The 21533-nt window shown below is 32.2% G+C and overlaps 1 protein-coding gene across 12 annotated transcripts in view; it reads right to left on the reverse strand.

The window, feature by feature from the left end:
• Positions 1-15344: 15344 nt before the first annotated feature.
• The window catches only part of LOC124018095 (paired box protein Pax-6), a 28026-nt gene continuing 21837 nt past the window's right edge, over positions 15345-21533 (reverse strand). For all 12 annotated transcript variants that reach the window (XM_046333359.1, XM_046333358.1, XM_046333360.1 and 9 more), the window contains one exon: positions 15345-18647. In XM_046333359.1, the coding sequence (XP_046189315.1) occupies positions 18562-18647 (86 nt within the window). In that variant the 3' untranslated portion in view covers positions 15345-18561. The remainder of the gene's footprint in view (positions 18648-21533) is intronic.

The raw sequence follows: 21533 nt of genomic DNA on the forward strand, positions 1-21533 counted from the left end.
AATATATCACATATTCACTGTGGACCTCTGGTCCTTGTGGACGACCAAATGGGAAATATATCACATATTCACTGTGGACCTCTGGACCTTGTGGACGACCAAATGGGAAATATATCACATATTCACTGTGGACCTCTGGACCTTGTGGACGACCAAATGGGAAATATATCACATATTCACTGTGGACCTCTGGTCCTTGTGGACGACCAAATGGGAAATATATCACATATTCACTGTGGACCTCTGGTCCTTGTGGACCTGGGAAATATATCACATATTCACTGTGGACCTCTGGACCAAAATGGGAAATATATCACATATTCACTGTGGACCTCTGGACCTTGTGGACCTCTGACGACCAAATGGGAAATATATCACATATTCACTGTGGACCTCTGGTCCTTGTGGACGACCAAATGGGAAATATATCACATATTCACTGTGGACCTCTGGTCCTTGTGGACGACCAAATGGGAAATATATCACATATTCACTGTGGACCTCTGGTCCTTGTGGACGACCAAATGGGAAATATATCACATATTCACTGTGGACCTCTGGTCCTTGTGGACGACCAAATGGGAAATATATCACATATTCACTGTGGACCTCTGGACCTTGTGGACGACCAAATGGGAAATATATCACATATTCACTGTGGACCTCTGGACCTTGTGGACGACCAAATGGGAAATATAAGGTGTTGTTAACAAATATATATGTATTTCACCTTTATTTAACCAGGTAGACCAGATCACCTTTATTTAACCAGGTAGAGATCACCTTTATTTAACCAGGTAGACCAGATCACCTTTATTTAACCAGGTAGACCAGATCACCTTTATTTAACCAGGTAGACCAGATCACCTTTATTTAACCAGGTAGACCAGATCACCTTTATTTAACCAGGTAGACCAGATCACCTTTATTTAACCAGGTAGATAGATCACCTTTATTTAACCAGGTAGGCCAGATCACCTTTATTTAACCAGGTAGGCCAGATCACCTTTATTTAACCAGGTAGACCAGATCACCTTTATTTAACCAGGTAGACCAGATCACCTTTATTTAACCAGGTAGACCAGATCACCTTTATTTAACCAGGTAGACCAGATCACCTTTATTTAACCAGGTAGACCAGATCACCTTTATTTAACCAGGTAGACCAGATCACCTTTATTTAACCAGGTAGGCCAGATCACCTTTATTTAACCAGGTAGGCCAGATCACCTTTATTTAACCAGGTAGACCAGATCACCTTTATTTAACCAGGTAGACCAGATCACCTTTATTTAACCAGGTAGACCAGATCACCTTTATTTAACCAGGTTTATTTAACCAGGTACCAGATCACCTTTATTTAACCAGGTAGGCCAGATCACCTTTATTTAACCAGGTAGACCAGATCACCTTTATTTAACCAGGTAGACCAGATCACCTTTATTTAACCAGGTAGACCAGATCACCTTTATTTAACCAGGTAGGCCAGATCACCTTTATTTAACCAGGTAGGCCAGATCACCTTTATTTAACCAGGTAGGCCAGATCACCTTTATTTAACCAGGTGGCCAGATCACCTTTATTTAACCAGGTAGGCCAGATCACCTTTATTTAACCAGGTAGGCCAGATCACCTTTATTTAACCAGGTAGGCCAGATCACCTTTATTTAACCAGGTAGACCAGATCACCTTTATTCAACCAGGTCGGCCATCTCATTTACAACTGCGACCTGACCAAGATAAAGCAAAGCAGTTCGACACAAACAACACAGAGTTACACATGAGATAAACAAACATAGATTTTTCTACTGTATTATTGATTCTATGTGAAGTGTGTGCAAATGTAGTAAGATTAGGGAGGTAAGGCAATAAATAGGCCATAGAGGCAAAATATAAGGTGTTGTAAAATATGTGGTATGAAATATAAGGCACTGTAAAATATGTGATATGATATATAAGGTGTTATGAAATATAAGGTGATATTAAATATCAGGTGATATTAAATATAAGGTGTTAAATATAAGGTGATATTAAATATAAGGTGATATTAAATATAAGGTGTTAAATATAAGGTGATATTAAATATAAGGTGTTAAATATAAGGTGATATTAAATATATGGTGTTAAGTATAAGGTGATATTAAATATATGGTGTTAAATATAAGGTGTTAAGTATAAGGTGATATTAAATATAAGGTGTTAAATATAAGGTGATGTTAAATATAAGGTGTTAAATATAAGGTGTTAAATATAAGGTGTTAAATATAAGGTGATGTTAAATATAAGGTGATGTTAAATATAAGGTGATATAAGGTGAGGTAAATATAAGGTGTTAAATATAAGGTGATGTTAAATATAAGGTGATGTTAAATATAAGTGTATAAATATAAGGTGTTAATGTTAAATATAAGGTGATATTAAATATAAGGTGTTATGAAATATAAGGTGATATTAAATATAAGGTGATATTAAATATAAGGTGTTAAATATAAGGTGATATTAAATATAAGGTGATATTAAATATAAGGTGTTAAATATAAGGTGATATTAAATATAAGGTGTTAAATATAAGGTGATATTAAATATATGGTGTTAAGTATAAAATATAAGGTGATATTAAATATATGGTGTTAAATATAAATATATGGTGGTGTTAAGTATAAGGTGATATTAAATATAAGGTGTTAAATATAAGGTGATGTTAAATATAAGGTGTTAAATATAAGGTGTTAAATATAAGGTGTTAAATATAAGGTGATGTTAAATATAAGGTGATGTTAAATATAAGGTGTTAAATATAAGGTGATGTTAAATATAAGGTGATGTTAAATATAAGGTGTTAAATATAAGGTGTTAAATATAAGGTGTTAAATATAAGGTGATGTTAAATATAAGGTGGTGTTAAATATAAGGTGATATTAAATATATGGTGTTAAATATAAGGTGATATTAAATATATGGTGTTAAATATAAGGTGATATTAAATATATGGTGTTAAGTATAAGGTGATATTAAATATAAGGTGTTGAGTATAAGGTGATATTAAATATATGGTGTTAAATATAAGGTGATATTAAATATATGGTGTTAAGTATAAGGTGATATTAAATATATGGTGTTAAGTATAAGGTGATATTAAATATAAGGTGATGTTAAATATAAGGTGTTAAATATAAGGTGTTAAATATAAGGTGTTAAATATAAGGTGTTAAATATAAGGTGTTAAATATAAGGTGTTAAATATAAGGTGTTAAATATAAGGTGTTAAATATAAGGTGTTAAATATAAGGTGTTTAAATATAAGGTGTTAAATATAAGGTGTTAAATATAAGGTGTTAAATATAAGGTGTTAAATATAAGGTGATGTTAAATATAAGTTTAAATATAAGGTGTTAAATATAAGGTATAAACATAAGTTGATGTTAAATATAAGTTGATTTTAAATATAAGGTGATGTAAGTTGGTAGAGCATGGCGCTTGTAACGCCAGTGTAGTGGGTTAAATTCCGGGAAATATACATAGAATGTATGCACAATGACTGTAAGTCGCTTTGGATAAAAGCGTGATGCTAAATGGCATATTATTATTAAATTATTATTAAATATATTATTAAATATAAGGTGATGTTAAATATAAGGTGGTATTAAATATAAGGTGTTAAATATAAGGTGTTAAATATAAGGTGATATTAAATATAAGGTGTTAAATATAAGGTGTTAAATATAAGGTGATGTTAAATATAAGGTGTTAAATATAAGGTGATGTTAAATATAAGGTGTTAAATATAAGTTGGTGTTAAATATAAGGTGTTAAATATAAGGTGTTAAATATAAGGTGTTAAATATAAGGTGTTAAATATAAGGTGATGTTAAATATAAGGTGATGTTAAATATAAGGTGATGTTAAATATAAGGTGTTAAATATAAGGTGTTAAATATAAGGTGTTAAATATAAGGTGTTAAATATAAGGTGATGTTAAATATAAGGTGATGTTAAATATAAGGTGTTAAATATAAGGTGTTAAATATAAGGTGTTAAATATAAGGTGTTAAATATAAGGTGATGTTAAATATAAGGTAATGTTAAATATAAGGTGATGTTAAATATAAGGTGTTAAATATAAGGTAATGTTAAATATAAGGTGTTAAATATAAGGTAATGTTAAATATAAGGTAATGTTAAATATAAGGTGATATTAAATATAAGGTAATGTTAAATATAAGGTTATATTAAATATAAGGTAATGTTAAATATAAGGTGATATTAAATATAAGGTGATATTAAATATAAGGTAATGTTAAATATAAGGTAATGTTAAATATAAGGTAATGTTAAATATAAGGTGATGTTAAATATAAGGTCATGTTAAATATAAGGTCATGTTAAATATAAGGTGTTAAATATAAGGTAATGTTAAATATAAGGTAATGTTAAATATAAGGCAATGTTAAATATAAGGTAATGTTAAATATAAGGTAATGTTAAATATAAGGTAATGTTAAATATAAGGTAATGTTAAATATAAGGTGTTAAATATAAGGTGATGTTAAATATAAGGTGATGTTAAATATAAGGTGATGTTAAATATAAGGTGATGTTAAATATAAGGTGTTAAATATAAGGTGATAAATATAAGGTGTTAGTATAAGGTGATATTAAATATAAGGTGTGTTAAGTATAAGGTGATAAATATAAAAATATAAGGTGATTTAAATATAAGGTGTATATAGGTGATATTAAATATAAGGTGGTGTTAAATATAAGGTGATATTAAATATAAGGTGATGTTAAATATAAGGTGTTAAATATAAGGTGTTAAATATAAGGTGTTAAATATAAGGTGTTAAATATAAGGTGTTAAATATAAGGTGTTAAATATAAGGTGTTAAATATAAGGTGTTAAATATAAGGTGTTAAATATAAGGTGTTAAATATAAGGTGTTAAATATAAGGTGTTAAATATAAGGTGTTAAATATAAGGTGTTAAATATAAGGTGATATTAAATATATGGTGATGTTAAACATAAGTTGATGTTAAATATAAGGTGTTAAATATAAGGTGTTAAATATAAGGTGTTAAATATAAGGTGTTAAATATAAGGTGATGTTAAATATAAGGTGATGTTAAATATAAGGTGATGTTAAATATAAGTTGATTTTAAATATAAGGTGATGTAGCTCAGTTGGTAGAGCATGGCGCTTGTAACGCTAAAGTAGTGGGTTCGATTCCCGGGACCACCCATACATAGAATGTATGCACACATGACTGTAAGTCGCTTTGGATAAAAGCGTCTGCTAAATGGCATATTATTATTATTATTATTATTATTAAATATAAGGTGATGTTAAATATAAGGTGATGTTAAATATAAGGTGGTATTAAATATAAGGTGTTAAATATAAGGTGTTAAATATTAGGTGATGTTAAATATAAGGTGTTAAATATAAGGTGTTAAATATAAGGTGATGTTAAATATAAGGTGATGTTAAATATAAGGTGTTAAATATAAGTTGGTGTTAAATATAAGGTGTTAAATATAAGGTGTTAAATATAAGGTGATGTTAAATATAAGGTGATGTTAAATATAAGGTGATGTTAAATATAAGGTGATGTTAAATATAAGGTGTTAAATATAAGGTGTTAAATATAAGGTGTTAAATATAAGGTGTTAAATATAAGGTGTTAAATATAAGGTGTTAAATATAAGGTGTTAAATATAAGTTGGTGTTAAATATAAGGTGTTAAATATAAGGTGTTAAATATAAGGTGTTAAATATAAGGTGATGTTAAATATAAGGTGATGTTAAATATAAGGTGATGTTAAATATAAGGTGTTAAATATAAGGTGTTAAATATAAGGTGTTAAATATAAGATGTTAAATATAAGGTGATGTTAAATATAAGGTGATGTTAAATATAAGGTGATGTTAAATATAAGGTGTTAAATATAAGGTGTTAAATATAAGGTAATGTTAAATATAAGGTAATGTTAAATATAAGGTAATGTTAAATATAAGGTGATGTTAAATATAAGGTGTTATATAAGTTAAATATAAAGGTGTTAAATATAAGGTAATGTTAAATATAAGGTGAATGTTAAATATAAGGTAATGTTAAATATAAGGTAATGTTAAATATAAGGTGATATTAAATATAAGGTAATGTTAAATATAAGGTGATATTAAATATAAGGTAATGTTAAATATAAGGTGATATTAAATATAAGGTGTTAAATATAAGGTAATGTTAAATATAAGGTAATGTTAAATATAAGGTAATGTTAAATATAAGGTGATGTTAAATATAAGGTCATGTTAAATATAAGGTGTTAAATATAAGGTAATGTTAAATATAAGGTAATGTTAAATATAAGGTAATGTTAAATATAAGGCAATGTTAAATATAAGGTAATGTTAAATATAAGGTAATGTTAAATATAAGGTAATGTTAAATATAAGGTAATGTTAAATATAAGGTAATGTTAAATATAAGGTGTTAAATATAAGGTGATGTTAAATATAAGGTGATGTTAAATATAAGGTGATGTTAAATATAAGGTGATGTTAAATATATGGTGTTAAGTATAAGGTGATATTAAATATAAGGTGTTGAGTATAAGGTGATATTAAATATATGGTGTTAAGTATAAGGTGATATTAAATATATGGTGTTAAGTATAAGGTGATATTAAATATATGGTGTTAAGTATAAGGTGATATTAAATATAAGGTGATGTTAAATATAAGGTGTTAAATATAAGGTGTTAAATATAAGGTGTTAAATATAAGGTGTTAAATATTAGGTGTTAAATATAAGGTGTTAAATATAAGGTGTTAAATATAAGGTGTTAAATATAAGGTGTTAAATATAAGGTGTTAAATATAAGGTGATATTAAATATATGGTGATGTTAAACATAAGTTGATGTTAAATATAAGGTGTTAAATATAAGGTGTTAAATATAAGGTGTTAAATATAAATATGTTTAAATATAAGGTGATGTTAAATATAAGGTGATGTTAAATATAAGGTGATGTTAAATATAAGTTGATTTTAAATATAAGGTGATGTAGCTCAGTTGGTAGAGCATGGCGCTTGTAACGCTAGGGTAGTGGGTTCGATTCCCGGGACCACCCATACATAGAATGTATGCACACATGACTGTAAGTAGCTTTGGATAAAAGCGTCTGCTAAATGGCATATTATTATTATTATTATTATTATTAAATATAAGGTGATGTTAAATATAAGGTGATGTTAAATATAAGGTGATGTTAAATATAAGGTGTTAAATATAAGGTGTTAAATATTAGGTGATGTTAAATATAAGGTGTTAAATATAAGGTGTTAAATATAAGGTGATGTTAAATATAAGGTGATGTTAAATATAAGGTGTTAAATATAAGTTGGTGTTAAATATAAGGTGTTAAATATAAGGTGATGTTAAATATAAGGTGATGTTAAATATAAGGTGACGTTCAGTTAAATATAAGGTTAAATATAAGGTGATGTTAAATATAAGGTGTTAAATATAAGGTGTTAAATATAAGGTGTTAAATATAAGGTGATTTAAATATAAGGTGTTAAATATAAGGTGATTTAAATATAAGGTGATTTAAATATAAGGTGTTAAATATAAGGTTTAAATATAAGGTGTTAAATATAAGGTGATTTAAATATAAGGTGATGTTAAATATAAGGTGTTAAATATAAGGTGTTAAATATAAGGTGATTTAAATATAAGGTGATGTTAAATATAAGGTGTTAAATATAAGGTGTTAAATATAAGGTGATGTTAAATATAAGGTGTTAAATATAAGGTGTTAAATATAAGGTGATGTTAAATATAAGGTGATGTTAAATATAAGGTGTTAAATATAAGGTGATGTTAAATATAAGGTGTTAAATATAAGGTGATGTTAAATATAAGGTGTTAAATATAAGGTGTTAAATATAAGGTGTTAAATATAAGGTGTTAAATATAAGGTGATGTTAAATATAAGGTGTTAAATATAAGGTGTTAAATATAAGGTGTTAAATATAAGGTGTTAAATATAAGGTGATGTTAAATATAAGGTGATGTTAAATATAAGGTAATGTTAAATATAAGGTAATGTTAAATATAAGGTGATGTTAAATATAAGGTGATGTTAAATATAAGGTGATGTTAAATATAAGGTGTTAAATATAAGGTGTTAAATATAAGGTGATGTTAAATATAAGGTGTTAAATATAAGGTGTTAAATATAAGGTGTTAAATATAAGGTGTTAAATATAAGGTAATGTTAAATATAAGGTGATGTTAAATATAAGGTGATGTTAAATATAAGGTGATGTTAAATATAAGGTGTTAAATATAAGGTGTTAAATATAAGGTGTTAAATATAAGGTGTTAAATATAAGGTGTTAAATATAAGGTGTTAAATATAAGGTGATGTTAAATATAAGGTAATGTTAAATATAAGGTGGTAAATATAAGGTGATGTTAAATATAAGGTGTTAAATATAAGGTGTTAAATATAAGGTGTTAAATATAAGGTGATGTTAAATATAAGGTGATGTTAAATATAAGGTGTTAAATATAAGGTGTTAAATATAAGGTAATGTTAAATATAAGGTAATGTTAAATATAAGGTGATGTTAAATATAAGGTGTTAAATATAAGGTGTTAAATATAAGGTAATGTTAAATATAAGGTGTTAAATATAAGGTAATGTTAAATATAAGGTGATGTTAAATATAAGGTGTTAAATATAAGGTGTTAAATATAAGGTGTTAAATATAAGGTAATGTTAAATATAAGGTGTTAAATATAAGGTGATGTTAAATATAAGGTGATGTTAAATATAAGGTGTTAAATATAAGGTGTTAAATATAAGGTAATGTTAAATATAAGGTGTTAAATATAAGGTAATGTTAAATATAAGGTAATGTTAAATATAAGGTGATATTAAATATAAGGTGTTAAATATAAGGTGATATTAAATATAAGGTGTTAAATATAAGGTAATGTTAAATATAAGGTAATGTTAAATATAAGGTGTTAAATATAAGGTAATGTTAAATATAAGGTAATGTTAAATATAAGGTGTTAAATATAAGGTAATGTTAAATATACGGTAATGTTAAATATAAGGTGATGTTAAATATAAGGTGTTAAATATAAGGTGTTAAATATAAGGTGATATTAAATATATGGTGATGTTAAACATAAGTTGATGTTAAATATAAGGTGTTAAATATAAGGTGTTAAATATAAGGTGTTAAATATAAGGTGTTAAATATAAGGTGTTAAATATAAGGTGATGTTAAATATAAGGTGATGTTAAATATAAGGTGATGTTAAATATAAGTTGATTTTAAATATAAGGTGATGTAACTCAGTTGGTAGAGCATGGCGCTTATAACGCCAGGGTAGTGGGTTCGATTCCCGGGACCACCCATACATAGAATGTATGCACACATGACTGTAAGTCGCTTTGGATAAAAGCGTCTGCTAAATGGCATATTATTATTATTATTATTATTATTAAATATAAGGTGATGTTAAATATAAGGTGATGTTAAATATAAGGTGGTATTAAATATAAGGTGTTAAATATAAGGTGTTAAATATAAGGTGATGTTAAATATAAGGTGTTAAATATAAGGTGATGTTAAATATAAGGTGATGTTAAATATAAGGTGTTAAATATAAGTTGGTGTTAAATATAAGGTGTTAAATATAAGGTGTTAAATATAAGGTGATGTTAAATATAAGGTGATGTTAAATATAAGGTGATGTTAAATATAAGGTGTTAAATATAAGGTGTTAAATATAAGGTGTTAAATATAAGGTGTTAAATATAAGGTGATGTTAAATATAAGGTGTTAAATATAAGGTGTTAAATATAAGGTGTTAAATATAAGGTGTTAAATATAAGGTGATGTTAAATATAAGGTGTTAAATATAAGGTGTTAAATATAAGGTGTTAAATATAAGGTGTTAAATATAAGGTGATGTTAAATATAAGGTGTTAAATATAAGGTGTTAAATATAAGGTGTTAAATATAAGGTGATGTTAAATATAAGGTGTTAAATATAAGGTGTTAAATATAAGGTGTTAAATATAAGGTGTTAAATATAAGGTGTTAAATATAAGGTGATGTTAAATATAAGGTGTTAAATATAAGGTGTTAAATATAAGGTGTTAAATATAAGGTGTTAAATATAAGGTGTTAAATATAAGGTGATGTTAAATATAAGGTGTTAAATATAAGGTGTTAAATATAAGGTGATGTTAAATATAAGGTGTTAAATATAAGGTGTTAAATATAAGGTGATGTTAAATATAAGGTGTTAAATATAAGGTGTTAAATATAAGGTGTTAAATATAAGGTGTTAAATATAAGGTGTTAAATATAAGGTGTTAAATATAAGGTGTTAAATATAAGGTGATGTTAAATATAAGGTGTTAAATATAAGGTGTTAAATATAAGGTGATTTAAATATAAGGTGTTAAATATAAGGTGTTAAATATAAGGTGTTAAATATAAGGTGTTAAATATAAATATAAGGTGTTAAATATAAGGTGATGTTAAATATAAGGTGTTAAATATAAGTGTTAAATATAAGGATGTTAAATATAAGGTGTTAAATATAAGGTGTTAAATATAAGGTGTTAAATATAAGGTGTTAAATATAAGGTGTTAAATATAAGGTGATGTTAAATATAAGGTGTTAAATATAAGGTGTTAAATATAAGGTGATGTTAAATATAAGGTGATGTTAAATATAAGGTGTTAAATATAAGGTGATGTTAAATATAAGGTGATGTTAAATATAAGGTGATGTTAAATATAAGGTGATGTTAAATATAAGGTGATGTTAAATATAAGGTGTTAAATATAAGGTGATGTTAAATATAAGGTGATGTTAAATATAAGGTGATGTTAAATATAAGGTGATGTTAAATATAAGGTGATGTTAAATATAAGGTAATGTTAAATATAAGGTAATGTTAAATATAAGGTAATGTTAAATATAAGGTAATGTTAAATATAAGGTAATGTTAAATATAAGGTGATGTTAAATATAAGGTGTTAAATATAAGGTGTTAAATATAAGGTGATGTTAAATATAAGGTGTTAAATATAAGGTGTTAAATATAAGGTGTTAAATATAAGGTGTTAAATATAAGGTGTTAAATATAAGGTAAAGTTAAATATAAGGTAATGTTAAATATAAGGTAATGTTAAATATAAGGTAATGTTAAATATAAGGTAATGTTAAATATAAGGTGATGTTAAATATAAGGTGTTAAATATAAGGTGTTAAATATAAGGTGTTAAATATAAGGTGTTAAATATAAGGTGATGTTAAATATAAGGTGATGTTAAATATAAGGTGTTAAATATAAGGTGTTAAATATAAGGTGTTAAATATAAGGTGTTAAATATAAGGTGTTAAATATAAGGTGTTAAATATAAGGTGTTAAATATAAGGTGTTAAATATAAGGTGTTAAATATAAGGTGTTAAATATAAGGTGATGTTAAATATAAGGTAATGTTAAATATAAGGTGGTAAATATAAGGTGATGTTAAATATAAGGTGATGTTAAATATAAGGTGTTAAATATAAGGTGTTAAATATAAGGTAATGTTAAATATAAGGTGTTAAATATAAGGTAATGTTAAATATAAGGTGATGTTAAATATAAGGTGTTAAATATAAGGTGTTAAATATAAGGTAATGTTAAATATAAGGTGTTAAATATAAGGTAATGTTAAATATAAGGTAATGTTAAATATAAGGTGATATTAAATATAAGGTGTTAAATATAAGGTGATATTAAATATAAGGTGTTAAATATAAGGTAATGTTAAATATAAGGTAATGTTAAATATAAGGTGTTAAATATAAGGTAATGTTAAATATACGGTAATGTTAAATATAAGGTGATGTTAAATATAAGGTGATATTAAATATAAGGTGATGTTAAATATAAGGTAATGTTAAATATAAGGTGATGTTAAATATAAGGTGATATTAAATATAAGGTGATGTTAAATATAAGGTAATGTTAAATATAAGGTGTTAAATATAAGGTAATGTTAAATATAAGGTAATGTTAAATATAAGGTGATGTTAAATATAAGGTGATGTTAAATATAAGGTGACATTAAATATAAGGTGATGTTAAATATAAGGTAATGTTAAATATAAGGTGTTAAATATAAGGTAATGTTAAATATAAGGTGTTAAATATAAGGTAATGTTAAATATAAGGTGTTAAATATAAGGTAATGTTAAATATAAGGTGTTAAATATAAGGTAATGTTAAATATAAGGTGTTAAATATAAGGTAATGTTAAATATAAGGTGTTAAATATAAGGTAATGTTAAATATAAGGTAATGTTAAATATAAGGTAATGTTAAATATAAGGTAATATTAAATATAAGGTGATATTAAATATAAGGTGATATTAAATATAAGGTAATGTTAAATATAAGGTGATGTTAAATATAAGGTGTTAAGTATAACGTGATCTAAATTGCCTTCAAATCTAAGAAATGTAAGCTGACGTGTAGTGTAATGTAATGTTACCTAGTATCTCCTATCTGGGTGGAGATCTAATGAACACATATATAGGCTTGTGTTGTGTTGTCCATTTCAGGTCGTCCAACCTTTCTCTTTGTTCACACAGTATCTTTCTCAAACAGGTCAAGTTGTGATTCATGCATCACCTCCTTGGATCCCTCTCCTCCTTCCTCCCTGTCGTCTTATTGGTCGAGACAGCTTTTCTTTTCTCTTTCTCACTTCAGTGTGTTCAGCATGTCAACATGGTGTGTCCCCTCCTCACCTGTCCTCTAGTCAACTACAACAAGTGTTGTTGACACGGTCCCTCTTCAGTTCCTTCTCTGTTGACTTTACAGGGTAACTTTGGAGGCTCATAGGGGGTTCAATTATATGGTGCTGCAGGATATACAGGAGGCTCATAGGGGGTTCAATTATATGGTGCTGCAGGATATACAGGAGGCTCATAGGGGGTTCAATTATATGGTGCTGCAGGATATACAGGAGGCTCATAGGGGGTTCAATTATATGGTGCTGCGGGATATACAGGAGGCTCATAGGGGGTTCAATTATATGGTGCTGCGGGATATACAGGAGGCTCATAGGGGGTTCAATTATATGGTGCTGCGGGATATACAGGAGGCTCATAGGGGGTTCAATTATATGGTGCTGCAGGATATACATGAGGCTCATAGGGGGTTAAATTAAATAGTGCTAATGGACATGCAGGAGGCTCATAGGGGGTTAAATTAAATAGTGCTAATGAGAATGCATATGCTAGGTGCTCATGAATTAGATATTCATATGATGTTCCTATATTCGATAGTGATGGGAAAACAATGGAGTGCTTTTATCATAGAATACTGTACAGAACACACTGCAGAGACGTCCGGCTTTCAGAGAGAGAGAGAGAGAGAGAGTCCTTAAGTCTGAGTGATACTGCTCCATTGAAAGTGACTGATCCGGTTGACACCTCTGAATGGGTGAGAGTCTGCTTATGTTCGCTGTTGTGTGTGTGCAGACCAACTCCCTACAAACAAGCCACGATCGTTGTGTCACTGCTCAAACATAGATGGACCAAAGATGGCAGAGAAAAATATACATTTTATCACTTCTATCAGAACAAGAATTTTGCTATTCCCGCAATAACATCTGCTAAATATGTGTATGTGGCCAATAACATTTGATTTTATTTGATATTTTATTTGACTTGGCCCTGTTTGAATGGTGACTCACGCTCTTACATGGACCATGTGACTGTTTATAATTGATGCTTTTTTTCTTTTTGCATGTTATTGTACCTGTATCGCTCAACCCTCATCCCTCTTGTCTGCTCTCTCTCTCGCCTGTAAATATGGATGTTTTTCTCTCTGTCAATGCAGCTGTCTAAAGTGTTCTGTCTCCCTCCTTTCTCACGACATCCCTGCTCCAGCCTGGTGTTGAAGAGTGGCAAACGTATTGTGTTGTAATAGTTTGGATAAAGAACTGAACAATGGTTTGAATAGAGAGACTGTCTCCCCTTCCCCCCCAAAAACTATGTTATTAACATTACCTTCATTTGCTTCTATTGGTCTTCAACAAGAGTTTGTTCTGAAATCACTGATGTGGTGTGTAATGTACAGATCTGCAGCAGGTAGCCTAGCGGTTAGAGCGATAGGCCCGTAACCGAAAGGTTGTTAGTTCGAATACCCGAGCCGACAAGGTGAAAAATCTGTTGATGTGCCCTTGAGCAAGGCACTTAATCCTAATTTGCTCCAAGGGCACCATACAACTATGGGTGACCGTGTAAAACGACACATTTCACTGCACCTACAGAGTGTAAGTGACAATAAAAACAGTGTTTTATTTTCTTTAACAGTTTCTCACAGCAGGGGAATAATCCTGCAGTAACAGGAAATGTGAATTATTGTGTGGATTATAATTCATGGACATTATTGTAGGGATTGATACATTTTTCGTAAGGGAAAATAAAGTGTGACTTTTTACAGTGAAAATTACAAACTTGAAAAGCCTTTTAAAACTTGAATACACAAGTTTAATTTCCTGCTACAAATAGAACACCTGCATGTCCTGTTAGTGTTAGAGCAAACACAACCCAACAATAACTCCCAGGTGATACCTGACCTAGCTCTCTCCAGGTCCCCCTCCCCCTCCAGCTATTCCCATCCCTCTCAACACACAGACACACAAAACCCCTGCTGTGGCAGCAAGTGAAGCAAAATAACACATTCTGCCACACAATCTCTCCTCTGCCTCACTCTGAGTATTCCTAGTTTTCCACCCTCTCTGTATCCCTCCCTTTCCCTACCATTGGTGCAACTCTATCAAAACAAGGGGTGTTGAATTGAGTGACCTTTTCCATTGTTGCGTGTTGTTAAACTGTGTGGTCTGTGTGTAGCCGGTGAGGGCCGTGCATCACATAGGATATGGCTGTGGTCTGTGTGTAGCCGGTGAGGGCCGTGCATCACATAGGATATGGCTGTGGTCTGTGTGTAGCCGGTGAGGGCCGTGCATCACATAGGATATGGCTGTGGTCTGTGTGTAGCCGGTGAGGGCCGTGCATCACATAAGATATATGGCTGTGGGCTGTTTGGAAGACATGTCAGGTTGGAACTGGCCACACTTTGGTTTGTTTGTATGGAAATTCTCCATCAACTCATTTGTAGTTGAGTGGTACAACAAATACTCTTTGTACCATCAAAATGGTCTGTGGTAATATGTTGTGTAGTTATTCTCACCCGGTGCATCGTTTTTCATGTTGGCTAAAGAATTAATAACACGAAAAAAGCTTTCACTATATTTACTGTACAAAATTGTGTTTTTTATAGTTTTCACAAAATACATTTAGAAAGCTCCATTTTAAATCAAATTAAATTTAAATATTTAAGAGACAGTTTAAACGTTTCATCTCAAAAGCATTTCTCAGACCCTGTATACGTGTCCACGTTCTATGTACACATATTTGAAAAACAACGCAGAACTCAAAAAAGCATGACAGACGACGCTAGAAAACGCCACACGTCTTCAATTATAAATAAGGACTGCTCGATTAGTCCACAGTCACCCATGGTCTTCAATTATAAATAAGGACTGTTCGATTAGTCCGCAGTCACCCATGGTCTTCAATTATAAATAAGGACTGCTCGATTAGTCCGCAGTCACCCATGATCTTCAATTATAAATAAGGACTGCTCGATTAGTCCACAGTCACCCGTGGTCTTCAATTATAAATAAGGACTGTTCAATTAGTCCACAGTCACCCATGGTCTTCAATTATAAATAAGGACTGTTCGATTAGTCCACAGTCACCCATGGTCTTCAACTATAAATAAGGACTGCTCGATTAGTCCACAGTCACCCATGGTCTTCAATTATAAATAAGGACTGTTCGATTAGTCCACAGTCACCCATGGTCTTCAATTACAAATAAGGACTGCTCGATTAGTCCACAGTCACCCATGGTCTTCAATTATAAATAAGGACTGTTCGATTAGTCCGCAGTAACCAGTGGTCTTCAATTATAAATAAGGACTGTTCGATTAGTCCGCAGTCACCCGTGGTCTTCAATTATTATTAATTATAAATAAGGACTGCTCGATTAGTCCACAGTCACCCATGGTCTTCAATTATAAATAAGGACTGCTCGATTAGTCCGCAGTCACCCATGGTCTTCAATTATAAATAAGGACTGCTCGATTAGTCCGCAGTCACCCATGGTCTTCAATTATAAATAAGGACTGTTCGATTAGTCCACAGTCACCCATGGTCTTCAATTATAAATAAGGACTGCTCGATTAGTCCGCAGTCACCCATGGTCTTCAATTATAAATAAGGACTGCTCGATTAGTCCGCAGTCACCCATGGTCTTCAATTATAAATAAGGACTGTTCGATTAGTCCACAGTCACCCATGGTCTTCAATTACAAATAAGGACTGCTCGATTAGTCCACAGTCACCCATGGTCTTCAATTATAAATAAGGACTGTTCGATTAGTCCGCAGTAACCCGTGGTCTTCAATTATAAATAAGGACTGTTCGATTAGTCCGCAGTCACCCGTGGTCTTCAATTATAAATAAGGACTGTTCGATTAGTCCGCAGTCACCCGTGGTCTTCAATTATAAATAAGGACTGTTCGATTAGTCCGCAGTCACCCATGGTCTTCAATTATAAATAAGGACTGTTCGATTAGTCCACAGTCACCCATGGTCTTCAATTATAAATAAGGACTGTTCGATTAGTCCACAGTCACCCGTGGTCTTCAATTATAAATAAGGACTGTTCGATTAGTCCACAGTCACCCATGGTCTTCAATTATAAATAAGGACTGTTCGATTAGTCCACAGTCACCCGTGGTCTTCAATTATAAATAAGGGCTGCTTGATTAGTCCGCAGTCACCCGTGGTCTTCAATTATAAATAAGGACTGTTCGATTAGTCCGCAGTCACCCGTGGTCTTCAATTATAAATAAGGACTGTTCGATTAGTCCGCAGTCACCCGTGGTCTTCAATTATAAATAAGGACTGTTCGATTAGTCCACAGTCAAACATACTCTAGGTCACTGTAATAGAACATCAAATGTTTACAAAATGATGCAACACAAGACTAATATCTTCAACAACAAAAAACATTGTGTAATAGATGAAATACAAAAGGCTTTGGTCTGTTTTACAATCAACAATGATTAAATCTGATATGTACTTGTAAACAACTGCCAAACACTTATGTTTCAAACTTTGTCAAGCATGTTTAATCATAATTATAGGAATTAAATCTTTCTAGTTGCACAAAATGATTTGACAATAGGACACTATAATACAACTATACCTAAGAGACTAATTGTACCTGACCTAAAGAAATGTATTTTTATGATGCATGAAAATGTGTAGAAAACATTTATAGAATATTCTTGGGGGGATAAAAATGTAAATGTACTTTTATTGGAGAAATCTTTTGATTTCTAGGGAAGACATACTTACAGTTTGACATGAACAAATTGGATTATATCGAAGACACAGTCTACCATTTAGCGATTCAACTGTTTTACTCCACAGCTCCTCTGCATCTATAGCTCTTCACTTGGACCGTTAATCAATCCATCCACCACAGCAGAAGTCTGTGAACAAGTCTTGAACCTAGAATCAATCCATCCACCACAGCAGAAGTCCATGAACAAGTCTTGAACCTAGAATCAATCCATCCACCACAGCAGAAGTCCATGAACAAGTCTTGAATGTCCCACTGTCCTTGCAAACTGTTAGTGGTGGTTGTCTGTACGATTCCTGTGATAATGTGGTTGTCTGTGACCACAGTGAAATATCCAGACCTATACAGTTTGTGTGATATTGCAGGAGTCAAAGACCCAAGGCTGAGGTGGGTGGATTGACTGGAGGTCCTCCTCTGCTGACGGCCATTTTGAAGGAGTATGACCAATAAATAGGTTCTATTCCCCACAGCTCTCCTCTCAGGTGATATGCAACAGTTTCGCATGAGTCCACAGACTGTGCAAAGTCTGGTAGAAAGTCTCCATGTAAGCAGATATAAAAATAGTCATGGCAGAAATCTCTTGGGTTCTCCTTTACCTCAAAAACAAACACAAGACCAACATGGTTTTCTAGCAGTCCATCTATCAGTACTTGATCTGGGTTTTTCATCATAACATACACACGGCCATATACAAACACAAGAGACAGACAGAAAAAAAGAAACAATTACTTGAAAAGTGAGAAAAAAAACAAAATTTTTGTTCCATGAAAATGTTAAACACCGGGCACTTTACAGAGGTCCACGTTTTGTCTTCTTCTTCCCCCTCTCTTCCCATCGTTCTCCCCAGTCCTCATGTGCCAAGACTACAGAACAACACACGGTCCCAGTGGAAACAACCACACCCTGTAGTCCTAGGGCACTCCCAGAGTCTCTCTCTCCTCCACTTCTCTCCATGTGTGTGTGAGCTCCCAGCGGAGGGCGGTGGGTGAACAGTTACAGGGAGAAGTAGCTCTTCTCTCTATTGTAGTCTTGACCAGTACTGAGACATGTCAGGCTCGCCACCTGGGACTTGGACAGGGACAGACACTCCAGGAGAGATGAGTCCTGAGGAGAGAGGGAAGAGAGACACATATCAGTCCAAATGGCCCAGTGTCTCTGTACTGTACTGTGTTTGGTAAGGGAGGGCTTGAGTTCAGTCCAAATGGCCCAGTGTCTCTGTACTGTACTGTGTTTGGTAAGGGAGGGCTTGAGTTCAGTCCAAATGGCCCAGTGTCTCTGTACTGTACTGTGTTTGGTAAGGGAGGGCTTGAGTTCAGTCCAAATGGCCCAGTGTCTCTGTACTGTACTGTGTAGTCTAAATGGCCCAGTGTCTCTGTACTGTACTGTGTTTGGTAAGGAGAGCTTGAGATCAGTCCAAATGGCCCAGTGTCTCTGTACTGTACTGTGTTTGGTAAGGGAGGGCTTGAGTTCAGTCCAAATGGCCCAGTGTCTCTGTACTGTACTGTGTTTGGTAAGGAGAGCTTGAGTTCAGTCCAAATGGCCCAGTGTCTCTGTACTGTACTGTGTTTGGTAAGGGAGGGCTTGAGTTCAGTCCAAATGGCCCAGTGTCTCTGTACTGTACTGTGTTTGGTAAGGGAGGGCTTGAGTTCAGTCCAAATGGCCCAGTGTCTCTGTACTGTACTGTGTAGTCTAAATGGCCCAGTGTCTCTGTACTGTACTGTGTTTGGTAAGGAGGGCTTGAGTTCAGTCCAAATGGCCCAGTGTCTCTGTACTGTACTGTGTTTGGTAAGGGAGGGCTTGAGTTCAGTCCAAATGGCCCAGTGTCTCTGTACTGTACTGTGTTTGGTAAGGGAGGGCTTGAGTTCAGTCCAAATGGCCCAGTGTCTCTGTACTGTACTGTGTTTGGTAAGGGAGGGCTTGAGTTCAGTCCAAATGGCCCAGTGTCTCTGTACTGTACTGTGTTTGGTAAGGGAGGGCTTGAGTTCAGTCCAAATGGCCCAGTGTCTCTGTACTGTACTGTGTTTGGTAAGGAGAACTTGAGTTCAAAATTTCTTTAGCCCGAGAAATTACTGTCATGTTGAGAGACTAACCATTACGCAAAATAGGACATTGAGAGGTAAGTGCCGTAGCACATAGCATGCATCCGAGTTGATGAAGGGGATAGGTCATTAGAAAGCTTAAAGGTACAATTCAGTCATTTTTATCTCAATATCAAATACTTTTCTGTGTAACAATTAAGTAATTTACAGTGGTTGTTTTCAATTACAGTGTTCCAAAATAGCAATTTCTCAAGCAATAATTTTTCTAGGACTGTCTGGGACTGAAAACTAGCTGTTATTGGCAAAGAGGTTTGGAACTGTCTTTCTTATTGGTCTATTAACTCATTTACTGCCTGGCGATGTCACCAGGCAGAGGTGACATAAAGAGGTTTGGAACTGTCTTTCTTATTGGTCTATTAACTCATTTACTGCCTGGCGATGTCACCAGGCAGAGGTGACATAAAGAGGTTTGGAACTGTCTTTCTTATTGGTCTATTAACTCATTTACTGCACTGGTGATGTCACTTATTGGTCAGGCAGAGGTGATGTCACCAGGCAGACAGAGGTTTGGAACTGTCTTTCTTATTGGTCTATTAACTCATTTACTGCCTGGTGATGTCACCAGGCAGAGGTGACATTTTGGAACTGTCTTTCTTATTGGTCTATTAACTCATTTACTGCCTGGTGATGTCACCAGGCAGAGGTGACATAAAGAGGTTTGGAACTGTCTTTCTTATTGGTCTATTAACTCATTTACTGCCTGGTGATGTCACCAGGCAGAGGTGACATAAAGAGGTTTGGAACTGTCTTTCTTATTGGTCTATTAACTCATTTACTGCCTGGTGATGTCACCAGGCAGAGGTTTGGAACTGTATTAACTGTCTTTCTTATTGGTCTATTAACTCATTTACTGCCTGGTGATGTCACCAGGCAGAGGTGACATAAAGAGGTTTGGAACTGTCTTTCTTATTGGTCTATTAACTCATTTACTGCCTGGTGATGTCACGGCAGAGGTGACATAAAGAGGTTTGGAACTGTCTTTCTTATTGGTCTATTAACTCATTTACTGCCTGGTGATGTCACCAGGCAGAGGTGACATAAAGAGGTTTGGAACTGTCTTTCTTATTGGTCTATTAACTCATTTACTGCCTGGTGATGTCACCAGGCAGAGGTGACATAAAGAGGTTTGGAACTGTCTTTCTTATTGGTCTATTAACTCATTTACTGCCTGGTGATGTCACCAGGCAGAGGTGACATAAAGAGGTTTGGAACTGTCTTTCTTATTGGTCTATTAACTCATTTACTGCCTGGTGATGTCACCAGGCAGAGGTGACATAAAGAGGTTTGGAACTGTCTTTCTTATTGGTCTATTAACTCATTTACTTTACTGCCTGGTGATGTCACCAGGCAGAGGTGACATAAAGAGGTTTGGAACTGTCTTTCTTATTGGTCTATTAACTCATTTACTGCCTGGTGATGTCACCAGGCAGAGGTGACATAAAGAGGTTTGGAACTGTCTTTCTTATTGGTCTATTAACTCATTTACTGCCTGGTGATGTCACCAGGCAGAGGTGACATAAAGAGGTTTGGAACTGTCTTTCTTATTGGTCTATTAACTCATTTACTGCCTGGTGATGTCACCAGGCAGAGATGACATAAAGAGGTTTGGAACTGTCTTTCTTATTGGTCTATTAACTCATTTACTGCCTGGTGATGTCACCAGGCAGAGGTGACATAAAGAGGTTTGGAACTGTCTTTCTTATTGGTCTATTAACTCATTTACTGCCTGGTGATGTCACCAGGCAGAGGTGACATAAAGAGGTTTGGAACTGTCTTTCTTATTGGTCTATTAACTCATTTACTGCCTGGTGATGTCACCAGGCAGAGGTGACATAAAGAGGTTTGGAACTGTCTTTCTTAATGGTCTATTAACTCATTTACTGCCTGGTGA

The sequence above is a fragment of the Oncorhynchus gorbuscha genome, unplaced genomic scaffold (assembly GCF_021184085.1).
Source record: "Oncorhynchus gorbuscha isolate QuinsamMale2020 ecotype Even-year unplaced genomic scaffold, OgorEven_v1.0 Un_scaffold_390, whole genome shotgun sequence".
Lineage (NCBI taxonomy): Eukaryota > Metazoa > Chordata > Actinopteri > Salmoniformes > Salmonidae > Oncorhynchus > Oncorhynchus gorbuscha.